This window comes from Stylophora pistillata, chromosome 5 (genome assembly GCF_964205215.1).
Source record: "Stylophora pistillata chromosome 5, jaStyPist1.2, whole genome shotgun sequence".
Lineage (NCBI taxonomy): Eukaryota > Metazoa > Cnidaria > Anthozoa > Scleractinia > Pocilloporidae > Stylophora > Stylophora pistillata.
The window spans coordinates 12,677,500-12,703,838 of record NC_142523.1 but is presented as its reverse complement, the minus strand read 5'-3'; the positions used below and the strand labels follow the sequence as shown (position 1 = coordinate 12,703,838).

General features: G+C 42.4%; 1 protein-coding gene across 1 annotated transcript in view; it reads left to right on the top strand.

The window, feature by feature from the left end:
• The window catches only part of LOC111335349 (protocadherin Fat 4), a 40,965-nt gene that overhangs the window by 2,902 nt on the left and 11,724 nt on the right, over positions 1-26,339 (top strand). Inside the window, exons 3-22 of the mRNA XM_022941231.2 lie at positions 116-367; positions 1,754-1,936; positions 2,541-2,798; positions 3,791-4,510; positions 5,049-7,057; positions 7,729-7,933; positions 8,421-10,760; positions 11,227-13,029; positions 13,428-13,714; positions 14,268-14,934; positions 15,161-15,764; positions 16,413-16,717; positions 17,829-18,067; positions 18,224-18,962; positions 21,304-21,468; positions 21,727-22,200; positions 22,910-23,127; positions 23,274-23,679; positions 24,379-25,248; positions 25,398-25,709. Of these exons, the coding sequence (XP_022796966.2) occupies positions 116-367; positions 1,754-1,936; positions 2,541-2,798; positions 3,791-4,510; positions 5,049-7,057; positions 7,729-7,933; positions 8,421-10,760; positions 11,227-13,029; positions 13,428-13,714; positions 14,268-14,934; positions 15,161-15,764; positions 16,413-16,717; positions 17,829-18,067; positions 18,224-18,962; positions 21,304-21,468; positions 21,727-22,200; positions 22,910-23,127; positions 23,274-23,679; positions 24,379-25,248; positions 25,398-25,709 (13,056 nt within the window). The remainder of the gene's footprint in view (positions 1-115; positions 368-1,753; positions 1,937-2,540; positions 2,799-3,790; positions 4,511-5,048; positions 7,058-7,728; positions 7,934-8,420; positions 10,761-11,226; positions 13,030-13,427; positions 13,715-14,267; positions 14,935-15,160; positions 15,765-16,412; positions 16,718-17,828; positions 18,068-18,223; positions 18,963-21,303; positions 21,469-21,726; positions 22,201-22,909; positions 23,128-23,273; positions 23,680-24,378; positions 25,249-25,397; positions 25,710-26,339) is intronic.

Here is a 26,339-nt window from a genome sequence, read left to right as displayed (position 1 = left end):
AATAACCTAGGAAGATCAATTTCCTCGACTCTGCTTGGAAGTTTTGTGATGCGTCTCATGAAAAAAACATCATTAGTATTTCATCTCACTTTTCCTGCTCTTTCCTCGTACTTAGGTGCCGCGCCTGTGTTCAGTCTGAGCTCCTACAGCGGGACAGTCGACGAGAATGTGCTCGTGGATACCATTGTGAACGGAATCACCCTGTCAGCGACCGTCAGTGGCGGAGGCAATGTTACATACTCTATAATAAGCTCAGCGGGACCATTCAAACTGAGCACGAATGGAACGAAAGTGCTAACCAATGGATTGGTTGTAAATTTTGAGGCACAGAACTCGTACATCCTGACTGTCCAGGCTGAGTCCTCAGGTACTGGTATACCGTAAACTGCCGCTTATAAGCCACCCCACCCCCCTCCCCCCCCCCATCGATTATGGGCTCATCTACCATGTAACTCTCTGTATTACTAACAGAAAATTTGAAAAGTCATTGCAGAAAAATAAGTTTATTACTTTGTTTATCAAAGACGAACTTCCACTTTGTTATGTTCCAGTTTTGTTGGTGTTGTCAGTTTTAAATCTGTTCCATTTGTATTGAAATGAGTTCGAGTTATTATTTTGACGTTCGGAAACTTAATTAAAAACTACTAAATGTAAAACCTGCTTTGATCAGCACTGCTGTTGCTCGTTTCGAGGTTCTTTTTCTATCTCGGTTAGCCCCTTCAGATGTAAGCCCTCTTGTTTATAAGCACTCTCAAAACCCCTTACGAAGTTGTATTAGCTCAAGGGCCCGTTTCTCGAAAGTCTCGGTAATTTAACGGGCTCGAAGACATGTTTAAAATCAAAATTTAAAGAATAGGAAAGCAGATTCTTGCACCCAAACCATTCCTTTCTGTTTCTTTAGTTGATAGTTTTATTATATCATTTTCAAAACTTTTGAAATCCGCATATTGAATGAAAACAGAACAGCTTTACGGGCCCTTTAAGTGACCGGGGCTTTCGAGAAACTGGCCCCAGAGCTTATAAGAAGCAATTCACGGTAGTATGATAACGTAGATGAAAAGGTGTCTCAAACTGGAGCAAGCGTGGCACTAGTTCTCGGTACAAGTTACATGCACAGATAACAGCGCTCGCACGAAAATAAACAACGTAATTCTACTGACCGATCTTATCTGAATACTTGAAATGGTTTGAATTCAAGGGTAACAGTTGCTGGTCCAGTCTGATACTGTAGCGGTCCAGGTCAAAGTAGTCCCATGTTGAATTCCACCAGAGTTGTTGAAACGTTAGTGCCTGCTTCCGACACCAGTCCTTCTGGGCATCACTCTCACCTGGACTCTCAGTCAAATAAAATTAGCTGATCTTAACGTGAAAATAATCATTATATTCTAATAAAATTTACATACCTGGACTTGCGTTTGTTAAGAATTGTCTAAGAATACCGACCATGCTAACGGTTTTATGTCAGCCTTCATTATTTTTTTCCCGGTGAACAATCCTTCTCAGGTCTCACCATTACCCGGAATGGATTACTCACTGAGTGCTTTTACCCTCACTATCACTCTTTGCACGATCACACTCTGCACAATCACACTCTGCACGATCACACTCTGCACGATCACACTCTGCACAATCACACTCTGCACAATCACACTCTGCACAATCACATGCACACTCTGCACGATCATACTCTGCACGATCACACTGCACGACCGAAGAATCGTTATCATGAACTAATTTCCTTTCTTCATTGCAGGTGAAACAGCAACAGCAAGTGTGACTATTGCGGTAAATGATGTGAACGAAGCTCCAACCTTTACGCTGTCTTCTTACAGTGGAGAAATTGCAGAGAACAGTGCTCCGGGAGTTGACATCATTACGATAACTGCTGCAGATCCTGATGGTGGCGACAAGCTGAACTATACCCTCTCTGGCCCGGGTGAGTTTAAAAAGAAAGCTAATTATATCGACGAAATTAAAGTAACAGCGATGGAAAATAAAATCATAATGCTCATCAAGCACAACTAACTGTCCTCAGGGCTACCACTGCCATACAAAAATAAGCCTTCATTTGACGTGAAAATATGCTGGAATATTTTCCCTTAGACACTGTCAGGGTCCTCTGAGAAGCGAACAGTTTTTGTATGTGAAGCTAGAGAAAAAAACTTTGAACTCAGGTTGACAATTTCGTCTTTAATATTTATTGCAGCGCGCAGAATGTAACACAGATATTGACTTGACTAGTCAAGGCGACTCTAGGAACAAACGAAATTATTGCTTCTTCTATAACATTAGCAAAATGCTCTCCTGACCTTAATCAAATTTTACACGTTAAGAGGAAGATTTTCATGTTAATGAACGTGATGTTTGAAAATTTGAGAATATTATTATGGAAGTCTCGCAGTATGTTCCCCAGATTCAACTAAGACACACTTGGTCACATTTGAAGATTAAACAATCAAGCACAAGCGAAAATATTTGATGGATTATAAGCTAAAATGAGCAATAATTAATAAGCATTTGTGTCTGCTTTTGTTGCTAAGATTCGTCGCTGTTCAGTGCGCTTAGCAATGGAATCATAGAGGTCGCTGGAAGCCTTGATTTCGAGACAACACCCAGCTATTCTTTGACCCTGACAGCAACAGACTCCGGCTTCTTAACTGACACGACAGTAGTTGTCATTTCAGTCAGGGATGTTAACGAACGCCCTTCGTTTATTGGGGCGCCATATTCTGCCATCGTTCCAGAGAATGATGCTACAGCTAGCGTGGTAACTGTAGCCGCTAACGACCCAGACATAGGTAAGTTTTACGACGACAACTCCTTTGTCTGTAGCTACAGCGTAGTTTACCACATTTGCAATTGGAATATTCAAGGTTTCGAAAATACATTTGGTATTGGGTTCTAGTGTTGCGCAGTGCACTTCAATTGGTTTATGAAGGTTTCGCCTCGTTGTAAGTATTCCCCGGTAGCTCTAACAGTTCTGTACCTCTTGAAGACAAGTTCGCTTCATCAAATACAACAAGTTCGCCCCTCCTCTGTATTAGTTCGCCTCCAAATCTTCAACTCGTTTGCTCATGGTAAAACATACTTTAACCCTTTAACTCCCAGAAGTGATTGATCTGTAACTTCTCCCTATAATATCCAAACATTATCCAGCAAACGGGTAATGAGAAGACTCAAACTTATCAGGTAGAAGTTGTTAGTTACTTCGATTGAACACCAAATTCTCCTAACATACATACATACATACATACATACATACATACATAGGTTAATTGTTAATTGACCACTCTCCACAGGGGCTTTTCGCCCACACCATCCCACCCAGGGGAGGACATCCACCACACAGTAATCTCGTGCGTGGGAAATTAACGTCTCCTACCCCTGACCCTGAAGGAGACGGGGCCTACGGTTTATTCATCCTTATCCGAGAAGACTAGAATATCTATCCATTTCTTGATATTATAGAAAGGTAGTAAATTCTCCTCACTTATTTTAAGACCATAAGTATTGGTCCGGCCGGGGCTCGAACCCTCGACCTCCCGCACAACGCAATCCGGCGCTCTAACCAATTGAGCTAACCGGGAGGCTAGCTGTACAAGGAAATGTATGGCAGCCAGAGAGGAGCATTATATTCGTAGTCAGATCTTGGGAGTTAATGGTAAATGCTGATTTGATGATACGATAACATGTGCACTGTGTCTAAATATCATTCTCAACATCAGATGATTCAGACCTTCAGACCATAAACGAAAGTTTGCCTGACAGCCTATTTTTATTTACCTGGCAGGCGATTCCGTCACTTATTCCCTATCTGGTGCCAAAAGCTCTGACTTTACCATCCACCCCGCCAGCGGAGTTGTCGCCCTTAACAACGCTTTGAACTACGAATCGTTCTCACTTTACTTACTCACCGTCACGGCCTCGGATGGTAACGGTTATGGCAACGGAAGCGTGACGTCAACATCTTTAACCGTTACGGTGACCAATCGGAATGACGCTCCAGTCTCTCTCAGCAACTCTTACTCGGCGACAATTGGAGAGGACGAACCTGGTGGAACAAATGTGTTGAAAACCGGCGCTTCCGACGAAGACGGACACAACATCTTGTTCAGCTTGTCAGGAAGTTCCGATTTCGATATTCTCAACTCGGGAATGATTCGTATCAAGTCGGGAGTGACTTTGGATTACGAGACGCAAGACAGTTACGGCCTGACTGTTGAGTTCTCCGACAGCACTGCTAACGTTTCCAAGTTTGTATCCATTACTGTGCTTGACAGAAATGATGCCCCGACACTTCCGAATTCTCCGTACTCCACGAGTGTTTCCGAAAATGTATCGATTGGTACGAGTGTCTTCGTCGTCAACGGGAGTGACCAGGATGGGGATTCGCTGGTGTATTCGTTGTCCGGAGCTGGTGCGACGCACTTTACGATTGACTCTAATACGGGAGCTGTAACGACTAGTCAGGCATTGAACTACGAAGATGCCGTTTCTCATTTCTTAAATGGTAAGTAGAACCGATTTCCAAGAGAACTTTGTTTGTGTGGAAAAGGATGCTGCTGTGCAGCTCGAAACCGGGACTCAGTCAAAACAACTTTAGTATTAACCAGCAAATTATATACCTTCCCCTGTGAATATATGCCATGTCGTTAAAAGTTTGCTATGATAAATGAATGGTTAGTCATTTCCTTACGATCAAGAGTTACTATTCGTTTTGCTATGCTGCCAGTCTTCGTCGGGTGATGAGGTTGAATCTGTCGAGGAAGACTGGCAGTAGAGCAGATGAAACGCCACGATACTCAATTGATGGCCTGAATCTTCAATTAATAGCGACTCCAAATCGTTAAACAAACGATTTATCATTCATTTTTCACAGATTCTGCGTCTCTACGATTCCGTTTTTTTACTTAGGTCCTACAGGCTTGAGACTGTGTAGATAATGTTCATGCTAATTTGTTTGATGCTATGTACTCCTGGTACAACTTTCATTGTAAAGTATTTATCGCTCATTTGTTCCTACCTCTTCCCCCCCCCCTCCCCCGTAGTACACGTTTCTGATGGAAAAGGCGGCCGCGTCTCCACCAGTCTCACCATCAGTGTCACTGATGCAAACGATGCCCCACAATTCCTTGGGGCGCCATACACGGCGGCCATTGATGAAGGGCTTTCAAGCGGATTGATCTTACTTACGGCGTCTGCAGTCGATGACGACAGCGGTGACACGCTGCAGTACAGTCTCTTGGGTACTAACAACGCTGACTTTGTGATATCAAACAGTTCTGGTGTTATAAGCACTGCAAAGAGCTTAAATTATGAAACTGTGACCTCATACGCCCTCACTGTATCAGTAGAGGACGGCAAAACATCTGTAACAACTTCCTTGACAATCACCGTAAATGACAAAAACGATGCACCCGTGTTCAGGAACGCGTCTTATGCGACGGCGGTCGATGAAAACGACCTAAGCGCACCTGTTTTCACTGTGAGTGCAACAGACCAGGATAGTTCTGACAGCTTGTGGTACATTTTCTCTGGCTCAGTGTCGGCTGATTTCGTTTTAGACTCTTCCACAGGACTCATAACACTGTCTCGCCCCCTCAACTATGAATCAACACCTTCGTATTCTTTATCAATCCTTGTGCTGGATGGCAACGGGGAAAGCTCGTCAACGAATCTTCAAGTAACAGTGAACGACTTGAACGAATCGCCGAGATTTGTTGCAACACCATATAGTGTGAGTATTGATGAAAATCTTCAAGCAGGATTCCATGTTGTGCAAGTGATTGCGACTGATGAGGACAGCGGTGATTCCCTGACATATTTTCTATCCGGAGAAGACAGCAGTCACTTTGAAATTAACCCGCTCACAGGCTTGGTGACTACAACACAACCGCTAGACAGGGAGACCGTGGGCTCCTATGCGTTTTTAATCAATGTAACAGACGGCATAACGTCTGTCACCGAGCCACTGTTAATCACCGTTCTTGACAAGAATGACGTGCCTTCTTTCACCGCGGGAACATACACGACCAGCGTGGTCGAAAACGACGCAACTGCCTCTGTTTACACGATTAACGCAACTGATCAAGATAGTGGCGATTCTTTGACGTTTACTCTAACTGGATCTGGAAGTGCGGACTTTTCACTTAACCCTATGACGGGCGTGGTCACTTTGACACGTGCTCTGGATTTTGAGGCCACACCTGTGTATTACTTCACTGTCACCGCCAGTGATTCGAATGGAGGTGTGGCCACTAAAAGCCTTAACGTAACAGTTGTCAATCAGAACGACATGCCCCAGTTTGAAGGTGCACCATACAGTGTCAACATCGATGAAAATCTTCTTGCAGGAACAACTGTTATAAAGGTACAAGCGAGCGATGAAGATGCTTCAGACACTCTGAGCTACAGCTTATCTGGAACCAACAGCAATCATTTTAGCATAAGCTCAAGCACCGGAGTATTGACCACAGCACAAGCGCTTGACAGAGAAAATATCAGTTCTTATTTATTGGACTTGTCAGTATCAGATGGCAACGTGACTGTTTTTGAACGGATAACTATCAACGTGGATAACGCAAACGACGCTCCAACGTTTTCTAACGCGCCTTATAACGTCAGCGTGGACGAAAATGTGGACAGTGGAAATTTATTTACTGTAAGTGCCACAGACGAGGACGGCGATGCCATTTTGTTCACCTTAGATGGGGTAGGTAGTGAGTTATTTTCAGTGCATTCCAGTAGTGGAGTCGTGTCTTTGGTTGAAGCTCTTGATTACGAATCTGTCAGCGGTTACACGCTAACGATCCGGGCTAGTGACAGTTATGGTGGAGTAGCAGTTACGTCAGTCTATGTTAAGGTTGTCGATCGAAATGATGGCCCCGCCTTTGTTGGTACGCCTTATATAGCGAGCGTGAATGAGAACGTTGCAATTGGCATCACTGTGATAGATCTGATGGCAACTGACCAAGACGGCGATGCTTTGACGTTCAGTTTGACTGGAAGTGATGACTTTAACATTGGAACATCCAACGGAATTATAACAACCAACCAGGTATATATTCCATTATGAAACGTATTCTTGATCATGCGTTAAAGCAAAAGTGTAAAGTGGAGTGGTTTATTATGTTTAGTTCATTCTGTCCAGCGTATTTTGATCGAATGTCGGGAAATCAGACACGGCGTTCATCACAGCCAGTTAGAAATATAAATATATCATGAGAGGCTAATGATAACTTTAAAGGAACAGATGTAAACGTACGTTTGCGTGGGTAAACGCCGGTGACCATTAAGCTGCCTGGCTTCAGTTTTCTTGATTGTTTTGATGAGAGGTTTGCGAGTTTTGAAACTCGGAAGAGTGTAATGTAGAAAAAAACGCAATTCCTGATAATTTTACCACTAAAATAAGAACTGCTCCACAGAATTTTTGTAAGCAAACCTGGAAATTGAATTTGGGTTCTTTTTTTTTAAGTCTCCACTCAAAATATTGGGTGAACGATGCTTCCCATTACGGTCAAAGGTCAAATTTGTTTGATATTGTATTCCTTTATACTGGTTGATATCATTGGAGTCAGAAGTCTCATATCTATTCGGCCAACCACCTTCTCAAACCGAAATCGATCAGATGTGGACTCGTGCTCTTTCCAGCGTTTTGCCTGTACCTGTTGCATGTTCTTTCTTTTGGTAGCTTTGCATAGGTTTGTGTTTGTCATATCTTGATATCAGGTCCTGGATCATGAAACAAACAGCTCTTACTCCCTGATTGTGCGTGTTTCTGATGGCCCGACGACAGTTTCTCAGCCGCTGACCATTAGCATCCGGGACGTGAATGACCCTCCATTATTTAGTGGTGCGCCCTATGCCGTGAGCGTGAATGAAAACGAGGCTGTAAGCGCAGTTTATACAGTCAGTGCCACAGATCAAGATGCTGGTAAGTGTGCTGAGGAAGATGATACTTCTAGTTTATTATCTCTTGTGAGGAGTCATTGTGCTTACAGGTTTTTTCTTTTGTGGTAAAAAAGGAGGCTCTTTGTCTTAGTAATGACAGACGCAACTTTTCTGTTGAAGAGTGACAGTGCACATTGATTTGGAATACGCCAAAGGTGTATGTCTAATTGCTTCCCAGTTAAGGAAGAGTGTTTGTTGATTCACTGGCGAGGACTTCTAGACTTTTCTTTGATAACTTATAGCATTATACCAAAGTGGCGAGATAAATTCAAAATTAATCTTAGAGCACGAGAATTCTTGTCTTGTTGTTTATGTAGAAAAAAATTCAACTAAAAACATCTAGCGTGTGAGGTTGGGGCTGGGGGACGAAGTAATAATATTTTCCTCCCGGCTTAAGAGTCGTCATCAGTAGAGAGCTCACGATTATTTGAATTTAAGATTTTGAAATAATTTCCCTTTTTTTTATTTAGGTGATTCAGTTACATTTCTGCTGGCTGGTCCAGGAAGCGCCGACTTCTTCATTCATCCAAACAGCGGTGTGGTATCATTAAATCAGGCGCTAGACTACGAATCACTTCCATTCTACTTGTTAACAGTAATTGCTTCCGACACAAATGGCGGTATGGTTCAAACTACACTCAATGTGACAGTTGTCGATCAAAATGACTCGCCTGCCTTCGTTGGTCTTCCATTTTCAGCACAAATTAATGAAAATCAAGTCAGCGGCTCCTTCGTGTTGAAGCTTACTGCGACTGATCAAGACGCAGGTGATTCGCTGACCTTCAGTATCGAGGGTTCAAATTCTGACCACTTCGCTGTATCTTCAAATGGACACATCACAACTACAAAAGTTTTAGACTTTGAGTCTGTCAACACTTACTCTCTGAATATTTCTGTTTCTGACGGTAAGAAAGATGTAAAGAAAGCTCTAATCATCACTGTCCGTGACACAAATGATTCGCCAGTATTTGTTAATTCGCCTTATGCCGTCACTTTATCTGAAAACAATGCTAGCGCTGTCGTGAGCGCAGTCAGTGTGATCGATGAGGACAGCGGTGATACACTGACATTTTTCCTATCAGGGGAGGGCAGCGGTGATTTTTCTATCTTGTCATCCACAGGGTTAGTTTCACTGAACAGGGCGTTAGACTACGAGAGTAAGTCTAGTTACGTGTTAACCGTTACTGTGCGTGATGGATATGGAGGTCAAGCCACTTCTTCTTTTATTGTTACGGTATCTGACGAGAATGACGCTCCCAGTTTTATTGGGACTCCATACAGCGTGTCACTCGATGAAGATGTACTCGCAGGGACCATAGTGTTGCAAGCTTCTGCAGTAGATGAAGATTCTTCGGATATCGTAGAATACAGCTTTTCTGGTGAAAACAGCACAGATTTCAGCATTGCTACAAAAAGTGGCATCATCACAACAGCTGTTACTCTTGATTTTGAGTTAATTAGCTCTTATTCCTTAACAGTTTCTGTTACGGATGGAACAGCGTCAGTCTCTCAAGTGATCACTATTAGTATCACAGATAAAAATGACGCACCCACCTTTGTTGCGGCGCCTTATTCAGTCACAGTCGCAGAAAACACCACCACCAGTACACTGTTCACGGTAAGCGCCACTGACCAAGATACTGCAGACAGCTTGAACTTTCTTCTCCTGGGATCTGGTAGTGAATTGTTTTCAATGCACCCAACATCAGGAGTATTGGCGTTAACTACAGCATTGGATTACGAGGTGACATCACTGTACACTTTAACTGTCTTTTTAGCTGATAATAATGGCGCAGTCACGACCACATCATTATCTGTTTCTGTCTCGGATGTCAATGATTCTCCCTTGTTTCTTGGTACACCTTATACAGCGACCATCAGTGAGAATCTCCCAAGCGGAAGTGACGTCATAAAGATTGCTGCAAATGATGCAGACGGTGACGTATTGAGTTATAGTTTATCAGGAAAAAACAACGGAAGCTTCATGATATTGTCCCCTTCCGGCTTGATTGAAACTACAAAGGAGCTGGACTTTGAGGCAGTCAGTTCTTACTCTCTGACTGTGAGCGTGAGTGATGGAAAAATCAGCATCTCCACGGCTCTTACCATCTCCGTCATAGACGTAAACGATGCACCGTACGTAACTAATCTACCCACCAACATCAGTTTGTTTGAGAATGACGTCACGGTTCCCGTGATTGACGTCAATGCAACAGACCCTGACGGTGACAACATAACCTTTAGCTTAAGTGGAAGTAGGAGTGATGACTTTAACATTAATCCGGCAACAGGACGTATGACCTTAACCAAGCCGCTGAACTTTGAATCACAGGCGCTTTATTCGTTGACAGTGAGAGTGTCTGATGGGATAGGAGGCGTGGCTGTAGCGTCACTCACCGTCATTGTAGTCAATCAAAACGACCTACCTGTCATCCTCGGCGCACCGTTCACAACAAGCATGGACGAGAATTTGAATGGCGGAATTGCGGTCTATAAAGTCGTTGTCACGGACGAAGATACTGAAGATTCTTGTATTTTCAGTTTGTCAGGAACAAACAGTAACCATTTTGCGATTTCTGCCGCTGGTGTTATTACAACTGCTCAGAAGATAGATTTCGAGGCATTTTCGTCGTATACCCTCACCACAACTGTCTTTGACGGTACAGAAACTGTCAACACAACATTAACAATCACTGTCGTGGATAGAAATGACCCGCCCCAGATCGTCAACGCTCCGTACACAGTCACTGTCGATGAGAACGATGCGAGTGCTACATTGGTCAATGTTACTGCGATGGACATGGACAGTGGTAAGTCTCATATTCCAATCAACAAACTTATAGGGCGTTTTTCCATAGAGTCGCGTGAAAGCCAAACCAAAGAATTTGTGACGGCCAATCAGAATAGCGAAAAATATCTTTAGGAGCCAATGAGAACTCAAAATAAAATTAACCAAAGTGCCTAAAGTGCGGGAAAACGAGGGCGAACAAATCGTGATTGGTTAAAGTTATGGAGAGTGAGTCTTTTGGACCAATCACAGAGCGAAGTGAAGTAAAACCAATGCAATCTCGCATTACTTTCAACCCTCACCTAAAAGTTGCTTTTAACTGTGATAAAGGGTAATTTAACATAGCTTTCCTGATGACATGGCTTGCTTTCGACGCTAGATCAAAACTTTCTTTGATACCCAAATAAAAACTGATGGCCCTTCCTCTATTGACGAAATCGAACCTTATGCCAAAGCACTGATCGTTTTTCTGTGTGCAATTTCCTTAGGTCCACCCGACACTCTAACGTTTTCTTTGTATGGTGCTGGTAGTAGCTACTTATCAATTCACCCAAACACAGGAGTGGTAAGCCTCTCACAAGCTTTAGACTTTGAACAATTCCCCCAGATTGTAACGACAGTGGAGGTCAGGGATGGCCGCGGGGGATTGGCCACGACCAGTTTGACCGTTGATGTAAATGATAGAAACGATGCGCCTGTATTCCAGGGAACCCCGTTCAGCACTGTTGTCAGTGAAAATGTCCCGGATGGTTCAACTGTGCTCCAAATCACAGCTTATGATCAAGATAGCAACGATACTCTCACTTACACACTATCGGGTGCCAACAGCTCTTATTTCCAGATGTCTTCTTTGACAGGTCTGATACTGACCGCGCGAGAACTGGATTACGAAGTTCTGAATTATTTCTTTCTTACTGTAAGTGTTAGTGATGGGAGGACGACAGCTACGCAACCGCTGACCATTACGATCACAGACAAGAACGATTTACCCATGTTCTCAGACGCCCCTTACTCAGTGCAAATTAACGAAAATTTTATCTACAGCTCCATTGTCTTGGCAAATGCCACGGACCCTGATAACGACACGTTACGTTTCACGCTTTCAGGATCACGAAGCTCTCAGTTCACGATTCACCCATTGACTGGTTTAGTCTCCATAACCGAAGCCCTGAACTTTGAAGAAGCTGCCATGTACGTGTTAACACTAACTGTGTCAGATGGAAAAGGTGGAGTGAACGACACCACTCTCACCGTCGAAGTCGTCGATCATAATGATCCCCCTACCTTCGTCAACACTCCATTTAGCGCAGCAATCGACGAGAACATCGACATCGGAACAATAATTAGCCAAGCGTCAGCTACCGACGAAGATAACAACACTACTCTCACGTATTCGCTCTCGGGAGCTAATAGCTCGGTTTTTGCGATTTCCACCACAGGCATCATATCTACGGTGGAAGAGATCGACTTTGAAAGCTGCAGTTTGTACTCATTGACTCTCTGGGTGGGGGACGGTGCCACAACAGTTAGCTCTCCTCTGACGGTGACCGTCAATGACATCAATGATATACCAGTGTTTACCAACGCGTTCTACTCTTTAGCACTGAAGGAAGGAACTGGTGCATCAGTCAGCATTTTGCAAGTCTCCGCGAGCGATCAAGACGGAGAGAATATTGCATACTCCTTTGTAGGAATCACCAGCACAGATTTTACCATAAACAGTGCAAATGGTGTCGTAGCGACATCTGTCGTTCTGGATTACGAGAAAACACCGTCCTACGTCCTTAACGTGCAAGCGAATGATGGAAACGGCGGAAAGACCTTGTCCAATGTCATAGTGAATGTTATAGACCTTAATGATGAGACGCCACTGTTCAATAGTGCCTCTTACAACGGTCACGTTACGGAAAACGTTTTAATTGGCTCCTCTGTTATGACAGTGACTGCGTCAGACAGAGACACCGCTGACAGCTCGCTGGCTTATGCACTGTCAGGAGCAAACAGTTCTCACTTTACTGTTACAAGTAACGGTTTGATACAAACAGGAAGAGACATAGACTACGAAAGTATTCAAGGTTATTCGCTTACTTTAACGGCCACAGACAACGCAAACAACACAGGCACTACTGTTATATCAATTACAGTGGTGAATGTGAATGATAATGATCCGATTTTCAGCGCTGCAACTCTCAATGTTGACGTGTCGGAAGGCAGTGCTCCTAGTACGAGTGTTGCCAGGGTAACGGCGACTGACGGAGATCTTGATGACATAATATCATACGCACTGTCAGGTAAAATATCTTTTGCATATTATCAGAATCCTGTGATATTTATACATTCAGCTGTTTTGAAAACGGGCACCTTTAAATAAGTCGCTGAGTTGTTTTTGTGTTTATCGCTGCCTTAATGCTGTTAATTATAACCATTACTATTTCCTCGAATGTGATTGTTGCATGAGCTGCCTTGTTTTTCGTTAAAGATTCTGTATACCTATGATCGGACAGTGTTATCAGACAGATGGTTGAAATCGGACATCTGTAATCGGATATTTATATCCAATAATCACTTTGGTCGATTGGTTGCAAATTAAGCAACTTGAAAGAAGCCAAGCTTGCACTCAAAGACGTGCATACTTTTAAAAACACAATCATATGTTAACTTTAATGTTACTTAATCTATCCTGACATAGGGGCCGACAGTATCCACTTCACCGTTAATGAAAACACAGGAGTTGTCTCCACTACGGCGCCTCTGGATCGTGAATCCCAAGATCTTTATTCCTTTACACTCACCGTCACGGATTCTGGGGGCCTTTCCTCATTGGCTACAATTAACGTCACAGTTAATGACGTAAACGATAACAATCCCGTATGTGCAACGGCTGTCTATGCTGCTTCAGTGGCAGAAAACGAAGCTGTTGGTTCTTCATTGGTAACAGTATCGTGCTCTGACCTGGATGTGGGCTCGAACGGAGAGGTTTGTAACTGATTCTAGTTGACTGGATGAGAGGGTCGCACGAGAAAAAAATTTTACTTGAGGTCATGACATATGGACTGAGCACAGAATTTCATCAATTTGACTCTCCTCTTTCTCCTTTTTCTCCTTCCTTCTTGCACTTTTCCAAACGGGTCATGTAACATGGTCGCCACAGGTCAGGAAAGAGTCAGAGGAAAATAAATTTTATCTCTAAGGTGTTATCTCTTTTTTCTGTATGTACTCATGTTCATTGTTTAGCACAGTTAAACAGATTGCTAACTCGCATAATGATATCCTTTCTCTTCGCTATGCAAGTTCAAGTTAGTTGGTGAATGAAATCTTACATTTTCTTTTTCTTCCATTTTCATTGCTTCCCAACATTTTAATTTCCTCGGTAAATTTTAACTTTGTTTGGGAAAAGTTGGGAAATTTCAAGAACCTATCATTGTGGCAACCAGAGAATTTTGATTTACACACCTATGTTGTTAAAACTCTCTTACCTTTTTCAAAAACAGCAATGTTACAAAGCAGTTTTGTTCTTCTCACTCTTCAGGTGACTTACAGTATTTTGTCTGGAGATGGCGGAGTCTTTGCAGTTAACTCTTCAACTGGAGTGGTAACCATCAGTTCTCCTCTAGATCATGAGTCCGCACAAGAATACTTAGTAACCTTACAGGCCACAGACGCAGGTTCACCACCGCTGTCATCCACTACCACAGTTATCTTAACGATAACAGGAGTCAATGAATTTACTCCCCACTTCATCCCTAACAACTCCTTCGCATTCACAGCCGCAGAGAGCCTGGCATTAGGACATGATATCATTACTGTGTCGGCCAATGACGCAGATGCCGGTTCACAAGGCGAGGTTACCTACACCATAAGTGGAGGAGATACATACGGGAATTTCGTGATCGATAGACACAGTGGAGTCATCGAATTGGTTTCTAGCTTGGATCACGAGGTTAGTTCTCAGATCACTCTGACAGTGACCGCCACGGACGGAGATTCAGGGAGTCCGCTTTTTACCCAGGCCACCGTGACAGTGAATGTGGTCGACGTCAATGACAATCACCCAGAATGCCTTCCGACATTGCTAGCGCCCGCAGTACTTGAGTCAGCTGTTACTGGTGATGTTGTGGCCACCCTGAATTGCAGCGATCAAGACAGTGGAAGCAATGGACAGTTAAGTTACACTATCTCGACGGGAAACTCAGATGGTAAGATTACGGAATAACAAGGGGTTATGCAAACGTCTTAAAGCTCTTCAAAACTCTTCCATCAAAGAATTGAAGTCATCTTTGCAATTCATTCAAGCTCACAGATAATTTTTTAGCGTATTGAAGATGTTTTTGTTAGGTCTATAACGAAACTGTTTCATCGTTAAGACAATTTATCATGATATTTGAAGTGTGAAGTAAATTTTCGCTTTCCTTTATCCTTTAGGAAAATTCAATATTTCAAGTAGTGGAGAAGTGAGTGTGACAGATACTCTGGATTACGAGACAGTTAAGTCGTACCACCTGTCGATCACTGTGACTGATGGAGGTGTCACTCCTATGTCAACTGAGGTTTCTGTCACGATATCTGTGTCACCTGTCAACGAGTATGCCCCAGTATTTACAAGCAGTGGCATGTACTTGGTCTCAGTTCCCGAAGATATAAGCCTTGGCACGGAGGTTATCCGGGTTACAGCAAACGATGGAGATGACTCTAGGCATGCGCATGGAAGACTGATTTACTCGCTCATTTCCGGAAATACTGGTTTCTTTTTCCACATATCTGCTTACAATGGGGCGATACAGCTCGTGAGGAGCTTGGATCGAGAAGTGGAGTCATCCTACGTCCTTATAGTCAAGGCTTCTGATGGAGAAAATCACGTGAATGCTACAGTGTCAATCACTGTCGTAGACTCCAACGACAACCAACCAATTTGTAGCCCTTCCTCTTATAGTGCTGCAATCAGGGAAGATGTGGGATTGGGAACTAGTGTGTTGACTGTCACATGCTCTGATGATGATGAGGGGGTTAACGGCCTGTTGGTCTACAGGTGATGTTTTATCACGTGTTAACTTATCCACGCATGTACTTATTGACTGAGTGGGAGAACCGCACAAGAAAATGTTCTTACTTGTTACCTCTCGTACCTCGTGTCCGAGAACCAAATATTTCCCATCTGGGGGCTCCGGTAACTTGACGGGCCCATAAAGCTGTTCTGTTTTCCTTCAAGATGGGGTTTCAAAAGTTCTGAAATTCTTGCTATAAAACTATCAGCTAAGAAGACAAAGTGGATTGGTTAGGGTGCCACAACCTGCTTCTCCAATCTTTAGATTTTTATTTCAAAATATGGCCTCGAGCCCGCTAAGTTGATGGAACTTTCAAGAAAGGGGCTTCTGGCTCGACCTAACTTAGTTAATAAGCATCTCACGAGGCAACACAGCTTTACCAGCCCTGCTTAAGCTATCGCGTACGGGGAGTGTTGTTTAATATTTATCAAAAGAAGCGCTCTGAACGGGTCATATAATGATACCAATTATTTTCTTCCTAACTGTCATTCAAAAATGATTTGATTTGCTTTTCATAGTTGGCTTTGGTAAGCTTATGTCCTTTTTCTAGTCGATGATTTGCTTTCCAGCTCTCCAAGGAGTTTAAAATGTCAACTGAGAGGTGAACAATTTGGTTCTTTGTATCGTTATAGTATCATATCCGGAAACACCAACAACAGCTTTACCATAAACTCCAACGGCACCCTATCTACAGCTGCGTGGTTAGATTACGAGACCATGCCCGCTTTCACGCTGTCAGTCCGCGCTCGTGACTCGAGCAGTCCGTCATCCTCTCAAAAAGCTACTGTTATGGAAATAAGTCTTGATGTCACTGCAGTGAATGAGCACAAGCCCCTGTTTGACTTTGCTCAATATACTACGAGTATAACTGAAAAAACGGCCGTGGGAACCTCAATTATTAGATCCACGGCTAGGGATCAAGATTACGGACCGCAAGGTAAACCTTAGGCCGATTATTTAAACAGAGTTTAGCCGTTATTTAACAAAACCGCGCCCTAAGCTGCAGTGGACCTTTTATCTGAACTCTGATTTATTTTTGTGAAGTGTCAAGAGAGCCGTAAGCCAACAGTGCACAGAGATTTATTTGACTAAATGAACTTTCATAGAATGTGAAAACCCGAGTTCTACTGATTTTGTAAAACCGTGGTTTGGGTTAGACCTCGTATAAATAACCGGTCCTATGTCTCGTAAAAAGATCTATGCAGTGATGGCATATGGTATTTGGGTCGTCGAAAACTAACTTCAACTAAGGAAACAACAAAATACTAGTTTAGTAAGATAGAGAAACACAAGAGTGTCATTAATGATTCAAGAAGGAGCCAGAGCGGCTGAGGATGGATAGGATTGATACGGATTGCAAATGACAAAATTATATTATAATATAACCAAAGTAAAGCGCGCGCTCTGATTGGTCAATTTAGCGTCCCCCATTTACCCATGGGTGTACGCTGCTGACGTGAGCAAATGCAAAGATTATTTTTACGCGCGCGCTTGTTTTTTCTGGTCGCGTAAGATTTGTTAAATAAAAGGGAACTCTTTAGCTACAATGTATCATTGTTATGTTATAAAACAAATGGTAAACACCACAGCGTACACTAATGAGTTATGGATACACTTGGGAGGTTTGCTAAGCACTCAAGAAGCTAGAGTCGCTCTCGGCTATCGCCTCGAGCGACTCTTACGCTTCTTTCGTGCTTAGCAACCTCCCGCCTGCATCCATAACTCAATAGTGTACGCTGTGGCGTTTACCATTTGTTAAATGCAATCTCGGGCAACAATCGTTAAATGTTCGTGAAACAAACTGTTCCAAAAGACCGCTAAATTGATTTCGATTGGTTCCGATGTTATTCTTTTGATACTTATTTCCGTTCGTGAACCTAGATGATGCCAAAGTGACTACTCCGTTTGCGCAGTAGTCACAAACATTAACTTAAAACACTATTTCATGATGTAAGAGAGATTGTATGCCTGACCGTGGGGAAACAGGCTGAATGCATACGCAGTTTTATAATGACTTTTTATGACATTTCTCAATGCTGCAATTTTAGGGGACGTGAGTTACTCGATGACACCGCCATCAGCTCCGTTCTATATTGACTCTAACAGTGGTGTGATCCGTGTGAAGACCAGCTTGGACAGGGAGACTGTTGATATCTACATCTTGACTGTGACAGCTAGTGACAAGGACCCCAACATAGGCGACCGTAAATCATCCTCGGTGAATGTGACTGTTACTTTGACTGATGTAAATGACAATGATCCTGTATTTTCTCCTGATCATTATAAAGTAAGTCTTTGCTCAGAGATAATTTATCTTGGTCCTTTCCAATTTCATGAAATACAGGGTTTTCTAACTCGTATGAATGAAAGATTTGTCCCAGTTTCTGTCGCGTGAGGCAGCTGGTTGATTCTTCGTTTAACTGAGAATCATCCTTTGCTACAGGTTGAATTTTATGAAAATACCACAGCCGGCTCCAGTATCACTCAACTGCAATGCACCGATCAGGACCTTGGCACTAACTCAGTCCTTGTGTACAGCATAACAGATGGTGACCCAGATGGCTTCTTCAACATATCTTCCAGCACTGGTCGAATCTCCTCAGCTAAACACCTCGACTTTGAAGACGTCCAATCATATTCCTTGACTGTTGAGGCACGTGATAGTAGTTCACCAATCAGCTCGCAACACGCGTCTCTATCTCATGTTGACGTCGTAGTGACTCCACTAAATGAACACACGCCTGTGTTTAGTCAGTCGTCGTATGATGTCACCATCTCGGAAAATACGGCGATTGGAGCTTCAATTCTGTCCGTGATTGCCACTGATAGTGATTCTGGCTCACAAGGAGAGCTGACGTTTGCATTGTCCAGCGGCTCACCATTTGGCATTGACGAGGTCAGCGGCGTCGTAAGGTTACAACAGGAGTTGGACTTCGAAGTTTTGATGTCATATTCTCTATTGGTGACTGCAACTGACGGAGATTTAAATTCTCCTAAATCATTAGGTGTTAACTTGACAGTAACGTTGCGTGACGAGAATGATAACGCACCAATGTTTAGTCCCACTCTGTATAGCGTGACAATTCCTGAAGATGCGGCTGTGTTTACTAACATATTGAATCTGACATGCGCGGATGCTGATTCTGGTACGAACGGACAGTTTCTTCTGGCAATAACGTCAGGTAAACAACTCCTTACACATTTCAGCGGAAAACCAATTACCGGTACCTTTAAAGTTCCTGGTGCCAGCCGATTAAGTGATTTGTTCTATTTCAAAAGAGATTAACCGGCTCATAACAGCTTAAAATAGGTGTGTTTGTGTTTGTTTGTTTGTTTGTTTGTTTGTTTCGGTAGGTGTAGGTTATATCGGTTAATGGTGACTTAACATACCATAACTTCTAATGAATACTCGTAGATGCACTCTTTGCAACTATCTCTATAATTGAATAAAGGCTGATAGTTTCTAAAGAAACTGTTTAGGGCTGCGTCGGTGGGGGTAACGAAATAATTTCAATATATCAACAAAGTTGAAATGGTAAATTGGCCACCGTTACGATTATAAAAGCTGACGTTTCGAGCGTTAGCCCTTCGTCGGAGCGAATAGAGGAATTGTGGGTTGCGTGTGCTTTTAAAGGCAGAAAATGGAGCTACGTGATTGGTGGGAACATGGCAACGAGAAAAACACGAATAAATTAGTGGAATGAAAAGCGTTCGTTGATACCTGTGGGATTTAGACTGCCGGTTTGAAAGATGAGCTTTTGTTCAAGAGTTTTACGGCTTTCCGTGCTACCTAAGTGTAAGGAAAGACCGCAGATTGCCATATGTTGCTTACAATGATTAGGTAAATTAAAATGTCTAGCTACTGGTTTCGATGTGTCCTTGTCATTCCTCTCCACGTCGCGAAGGTGTTCTCGGAATCGGTGACCTAGTCTTCTGCCTGTTTCACCGATGTAAATCTTTTTGCAATAAGTGCAAGTTATGCAATAGATTACATTGGCGGAGGTGCACGTGAAGTGATCGGTGATCTTAATGGATCGTTTGGGTCCCGAAATTTTCTCAGTGTTGTGAATTAAAGGACATGTATTGCATCGTGCACGAGCGCATTTAAAACTGCCTGCTTAGTCATTAGTCTGAAAAGAACTTCTGACCAAAAGGCAATTTTTTGGTCAGAAGTTCTTTTCAGACTAATGACTAAGCAGGCACTTTTAAATGCGCTCGTGCACGATGCAATACGTGTCCTTTAATTCACAACACTGAGAAAATTTCGGGACCCAAACGATCCATTAAGATCACCGATAACTTCACGTGCACCTCCGCCAATGTAATCTATTGCATAACTTGCACTTATTGCAAAAAGATTTACATCGGTGAAACAGGCAGAAGACTAGGTCACCGATTCCGAGAACACCTTCGCGACGTGGAGAGGAATGACAAGGACACATCGAAACCAGTCGCTAGACATTTTAATTTACCTAATCATTGTAAGCAACATATGGCAATCTGCGGTCTTTCCTTACACTTAGGTAGCACGGAAAGCCGTAAAACTCTTGAACAAAAGCTCATCTTTCAAACCGGCAGTCTAAATCCCACAGGTATCAACGAACGCTTTTCATTCCACTAATTTATTCGTGTTTTTCTAGTTGACCTGCTCCCACCAATCACGTAGCTCCATTTTCTGCCTTTAAAAGCACACGCAACCCACAATTCCTCTATTCGCTCCGACGAAGGGCTAACGCTCGAAACGTCAGCTTTTATAATCGTAACGGTGGCCAATTTACCATTTCAGCTTTGTTGATAGATTGAAATTATCTCTACAATTGACAAGTTACCACAGTGATAATTTTTTTTTATTATTACCACAGTGATAATAATAATAATAATAATGATAATAATAATAATAACAATAGTTTTTATTCAATCAGAGCATAAAAATACATATCCTAAGTAACAATAAAAAGTTCTAAATGATGCACGATAAGATACAATAATAATGTAAGATAGAATAATACTACACTAGATTATATTTAAAAATAAGTCTATTTACAAAAGTTTTTTTGAATCTCTCCGTTGTTATCTGAGGAAGGTGACACCTCGTAGGCAAATTATATACTAATTCTTTTTCTTTGGGAATGATCGCACTTAGCGTATGATTTTCAATATCTCTTTTGAAGACGGATTTATCTTGCTGTTCTAAAAGATTAAAAATGCTGAGTGTTTGAGAGGTAAAATGACGCTTATGGAACCTGTCTAAAAAACGCTGTATAACATTTAAATCAGAGTCAGAAGCACCATACACAGCGAGACCATAATATAAGAGAGAATGGGTAGAACTAGGATCTTAAATAAGTGATGATACAGCCAATGTAAAGAACTGTTTAATCGTGAACGCAAGAATACCGAGTGGCAGTTTGAAGAAGTAGCGAACTGGAAGAATCTTTTTGAAATCGGCGTTGTAGCAACTCTGTGTACAGAACTCAGTAAAAAAGTCAGTTTCTTTTCTCTTGTCACTTTTCCTCCAAACAGGGAATACGGGCACAGGATTCTCCATCTCAGATGAGGGCTTTCTGAATGTTGCGTCTGCTCTTGATGCAGAAACAACCTCTTTCTATTCTCTCGAGATCACAGCCACGGACCGGCACCCTAGCCAGCCGCTCTCCAATAAAGCAAAAGTAACCATTATTGTCACAGGTAAGATAGTTCATCTCTCGTCTCATTATTTACAAAAGCGCATTTCAGTTTTTCCAGGGTTCAAGCTGTTTGCATTGGTAAATTTGTAACTCGTGTGTCCGCTGGTTTATACGAAATTATCGATAACTAAGAGTGAGTTATCAATAATTACCGGACACATTAAATCTCAGTACTCTTTTTTTTTTCAAGCCGTTGGCTTTATCGTCGTTCGTAATATGGAAAGCACCCATAAAATCAATCGTATTTTGTTTATTCTAGACGTGAACGAACACACTCCGCAATTTACAGATGGCGGATCATATACTACCCTGTTGACCGAGAATGCTACCGTTGGAGCTTTAGTTTCCAGCGTTTCGGCTACAGATCTGGACATTGGCTCTGTATATGGCGTAGTTAGCTACGCAATCGCATCCGGGAACGCCGATGGCACGTTTGCGATCAGACCGACTGATGGTGTGGTTTTTGTGAAGCGTCCGCTTGACAGGGAAACAACAGGCTCTTACAATCTTACAATTAAAGCCAGCGATCAAGATCCAGATTCTCCCTTGTCATCCACAGCCACACTTCAAGTTACACTCACTGACATCAATGACAACCCGCCTATATGCGTTCCTTGCATTCATGGCTTGTCAATCAAGGAGTCTGTTACCATAGGGACGACAGTTGTTCAGTTGAACTGTTCGGACGCAGATCTCTCGCCGAATGTAATCAGTGCGTACACAATAACTACTGGTTAGTATTAATACAGAGCTTCAAACTTTGATAAAAATATCTTGACTACCTCCCTTTGGAGTTGTAGTCCTGAAAAGGTCCGCGGCCGATAACCAACGTATCGACCTGATCCTCCCAAGGGGTCGTGCTGATTACTTCGGGAGATACATATTAGAATATCCTTTGGAACAGGTGAAGGTCTGGGTTGAAGAAGACCGCAATAAAATCCAGAAGTATGAAAATAGACATGGTGCCGTTTCCAAATAAGCCATATTCACGATCTTTTAAGGAAGAAGCTAGAACCGTAGAGGAACACGATATAAGTAATGCATCAACACTGTTTTCATTCTTTAGTTCTTAGAATTGTTAGTGGAAGTTTTCGTTTTGTTTAATTGTTGTTTTAGATAGGTGTTCTTCGTCGTGTTTGATAGAATCATTCTTCACTGTTCATGCTACGTTAATTGATAGAGACTGTACATTTAACTCATTAGGGTTAAGGACTTTTTAGGTTTGAGCGTTTAGTTAGGAGCCTTTTTTTCGAGTAAAAACCCTGTTTGGATTAGGTCAACTTCGAAGTAATCCCATGGAAATGGTTGTCAAGGCCTAAGGTTGTCATGGTCTATATATGAATAGTCACCTTATGTTGATGATTACTGCTGATGAAGTGTTTATTTCGTGTTTTGAACTCGTGCTGCAGTTTTAACTGCATAGCTGTATTTGTTTCTTTTAGGGAATACGACTGCCTTTGGTGTGAACGGAGATGGTCTGGTGACCACACTCGTCACTCTTGACTTTGAGGCTATCGAGTCTCACCTGCTCGTGGTAACGGTATCTGATGGAGGTTCGCCCCAGCTCACCACCAACGTAACTGTTAGTATCCAGGTCACCGGAGCGAATGAGTTTTCGCCTGTATTTAGTAACTCGACTTATACAGTCAGCCACTCAGAGGTAAGGTGACAATACTTGTCTGTCTTGTACGGAAGATAAAAACTAAGCGATATAGTACCACGAAGTTTTCTCTTAGGGATAGGGGAAAGCCTTATATTCCTATAATACACAGATATCCTAACTTATGTTTTAAACGCTCGTTCCAGGACATTGTCATTGGCACCGCTATTGCAACAGTGGCAGCTGCTGACCGAGACCACGGACCTGACGGCACTATCCTCTTCGCTTTGATCGATGGTGACTCTGAAGGGAGATTTCAAATCGATCCTAAGTCGGGCGTAATTGAACTGAGAAAACAGCTTGATCGTGAGACGACGGAAGTGTATTCTCTGACCATTCGTGCCACTGACCAAGGCGTGCCTAGCTTGTCGAGTACAGTGACAGTTCATGTGAAGCTACTTGACGTCAATGATAATCCACCACTTTGTAACCATTCCTCCTACGTCATCGAGTTAGCAGAGAACTTCACAGTCAATGGGACGGTACTGCACCTACAATGTAGTGACGCTGACGAAGGAGAAAATTCTGCTGTTTCATACAACATATCTTCAGGTAAGATCACCGTTGTACATTCCAATTTTTTTTTTTGTTTTTCTAATAAGAGCAGCGCAAAATCAATGTAAGTAAAGTCTGTTTACGAGCCTAGTGGCCTATTAGGCCGGTGCTTAACTCCGGTTTCTCTACCATGAAGCGACTAGGAGTATTTCTACTCCCCCCTGGATGGGATGCTAGTCCATCGCAGGGTTACCCCCAGCATTAAATTGCCGGTACCCATTTATACACCTGGGTGAAGAGAGGCACTGTGAGAGTAAAGTGTCTTGCCTAACAACACAACACAATGTCCCGGCCGGGGCTCGAACCCGGACTACTCGATCCGGAGTCGAGCGCACTAACCATGAGGCCACCGCGCCTCCACAAAGTCAATGTGGTATCAATGATATTTTAGCATGTCTTATCTTATGTTGGTTACATTCAATTCAACTTCCGATGAAACATTGCACTGATGGTCGTGGATATCAATGATGTGCTCGAAAAAGTAATCCTGCACAGTTAAACCCTTTTGTTTTCCCTTTCATATCATGAGACAAGGAATGCCTTGCTACCCAAGGTTTCTTGAAAGCTGTAATGATACACTACAACCTGATCGTCACGCTTCCTATATGTCTACCTGGATATCGTGTTCCTATAATTTCGTAGTACTGGAGATCATTTGTTGGAGTTTGATCAGAAATGTCTTTGTTTCTTTCTCAGGAAACACAAATTCTACGTTCAACGTTAATTCAAAGACAGGGATCTTATTCTTGTCAGTTCCCCTTAACCTGGAGTCTCAGGCATACCACGATTTGATCATCACTGTTAGGGATAATGGATCTCCACAGCTCTCCACACAGGTCACAGCATATATCGTGATTACAGCCATTAATGAGTTCGCCCCAATATTCACTCAGAATGGCTTCTATAATTTATCAATTCCCGAGGATACCTCTGTTGGTACCAGTTTGGTAAGAGTGCAGGCTCAAGACGAGGACAGAGGTAAACAAGGCATGGTTTCCTACTCCATTTCACTTGGGAATGAGGACGGCATGTTCTTTCTAGATGGCAACCTTGGGACTTTGATCCTTAGGAAGCCATTGGACCATGAAACTCGTTCTCAGTATAGCTTGACGGTGCGTGCGTCTGATAACGCTCCCAAGCCCCTAACAAAATGGAGCTTTGCAACTGTGAACATAACTATTTTGGACCTCAACGACAACGCTCCTTTGTGCTCTCAAAGTGCAGTGGTAGTTTCTTTGATGGAGTCTACAGTTGTAGGGACAGTGGTATTCACACCAAACTGTACAGATGTAGACTCCTCGTCGCTTCTTTCTTATCAAATATCTGAGGGAAACCACAAAGGAAACTTCAATGTGTCTTCAGCCGAGGTGAGGCTCAACGGGTCACTTAACATCGAAGATGAGTCATTATTCAACCTTCTGCTGACCGTTTCTGATTCCGGCTCACCAATGAAGCATGCTTACATCTCATTGACAGTCAAAGTTCTTCCAGTGAATGAACATGAGCCCACGTTTGTTGCCAATGACCAACTGTATAATTTGGACGTCTTGGAAAACATCACATTAGGTAAGGGGAAAGTGCCTTTTTATCTTTCGTAAAACGTTTTCCCGCGACAAATTTCGTTTCATATATTGAACAGAAATACTAATAATTGTTAAAAAAAAATAGTAATTATCTTATCTTTTTTTCTTTTTTTTTTTTTTTTCTTTCATAAGGAACTGTCGTTTTTCAAGCTCAGGTCATAGACAATGACACAGGAATACACGGAGACCTGCGATACGTTCTTGTCAGCGGCAACGGAGACAACAAATTTTATTTGGACGAGGCACTTGGAAGACTGGTACTGGTCAAAAGCTTAGACAGAGAGACCACTGACCAGTATAATATCAGTCTCAGGGTAGACGACAGTGCACAAGGTTCTCCGGATGCTAAGTGTTCCAATGTGACAGTGTACATTTCAGTTTCAGATGTAAATGATAACTCACCTGTGTGCTCACCAGCTTTATTTGTCAAGGAAATTCCAGAGGGTAAGTGAAAATGAGGAGGAAGTGACAGGAAATGACTGTTGGGGTCAATTTAGTAATAGTTAAGGGTATTATCTCGGGATTTCTTTCCTGTAGTTGTAGTAGTTGGGGAGGGCAAAACTTAAATCAATTTCAAATTGAAAGAGAGTAATCTAAGATTTTCTCTAAAATAATCTACTAGTCGTTCAAAAATTTTAGCAAAATCTGTTTTGTTTACGACCGAAAATCACTTTACTCACCATTCATAACTGAAAAGATAGCCAGTAGCGTGACCAATCAGATTGCAGTATTTGTGATATTTGCTCTAAATAAAAATTAAACTTAGCTCTTAGAAAAGAATGAAAAGAGACCAAAATGAAGTCCGTTCAACAAACCACACCAAGATTTCGTAAAGTACACTTATGAACAATAAAATTCACACCTACAGCAAGTTTCTCTTTGCAAATACAATTTTTCAGGAGAAGTTGTTTCTTATACGTATCAGCGACGAAAAAAATAACTCTGCACCTGGTACAATTTCCCAGAAACTGAAGTATCTTTCTCAAGGTATCTACCAGTTTAAGGTTCATCTGAACAAAGATTTCCTGTGATCAGTCTCCTTAGCTTGTTTAAAAAGTGACATGACAATTTAGA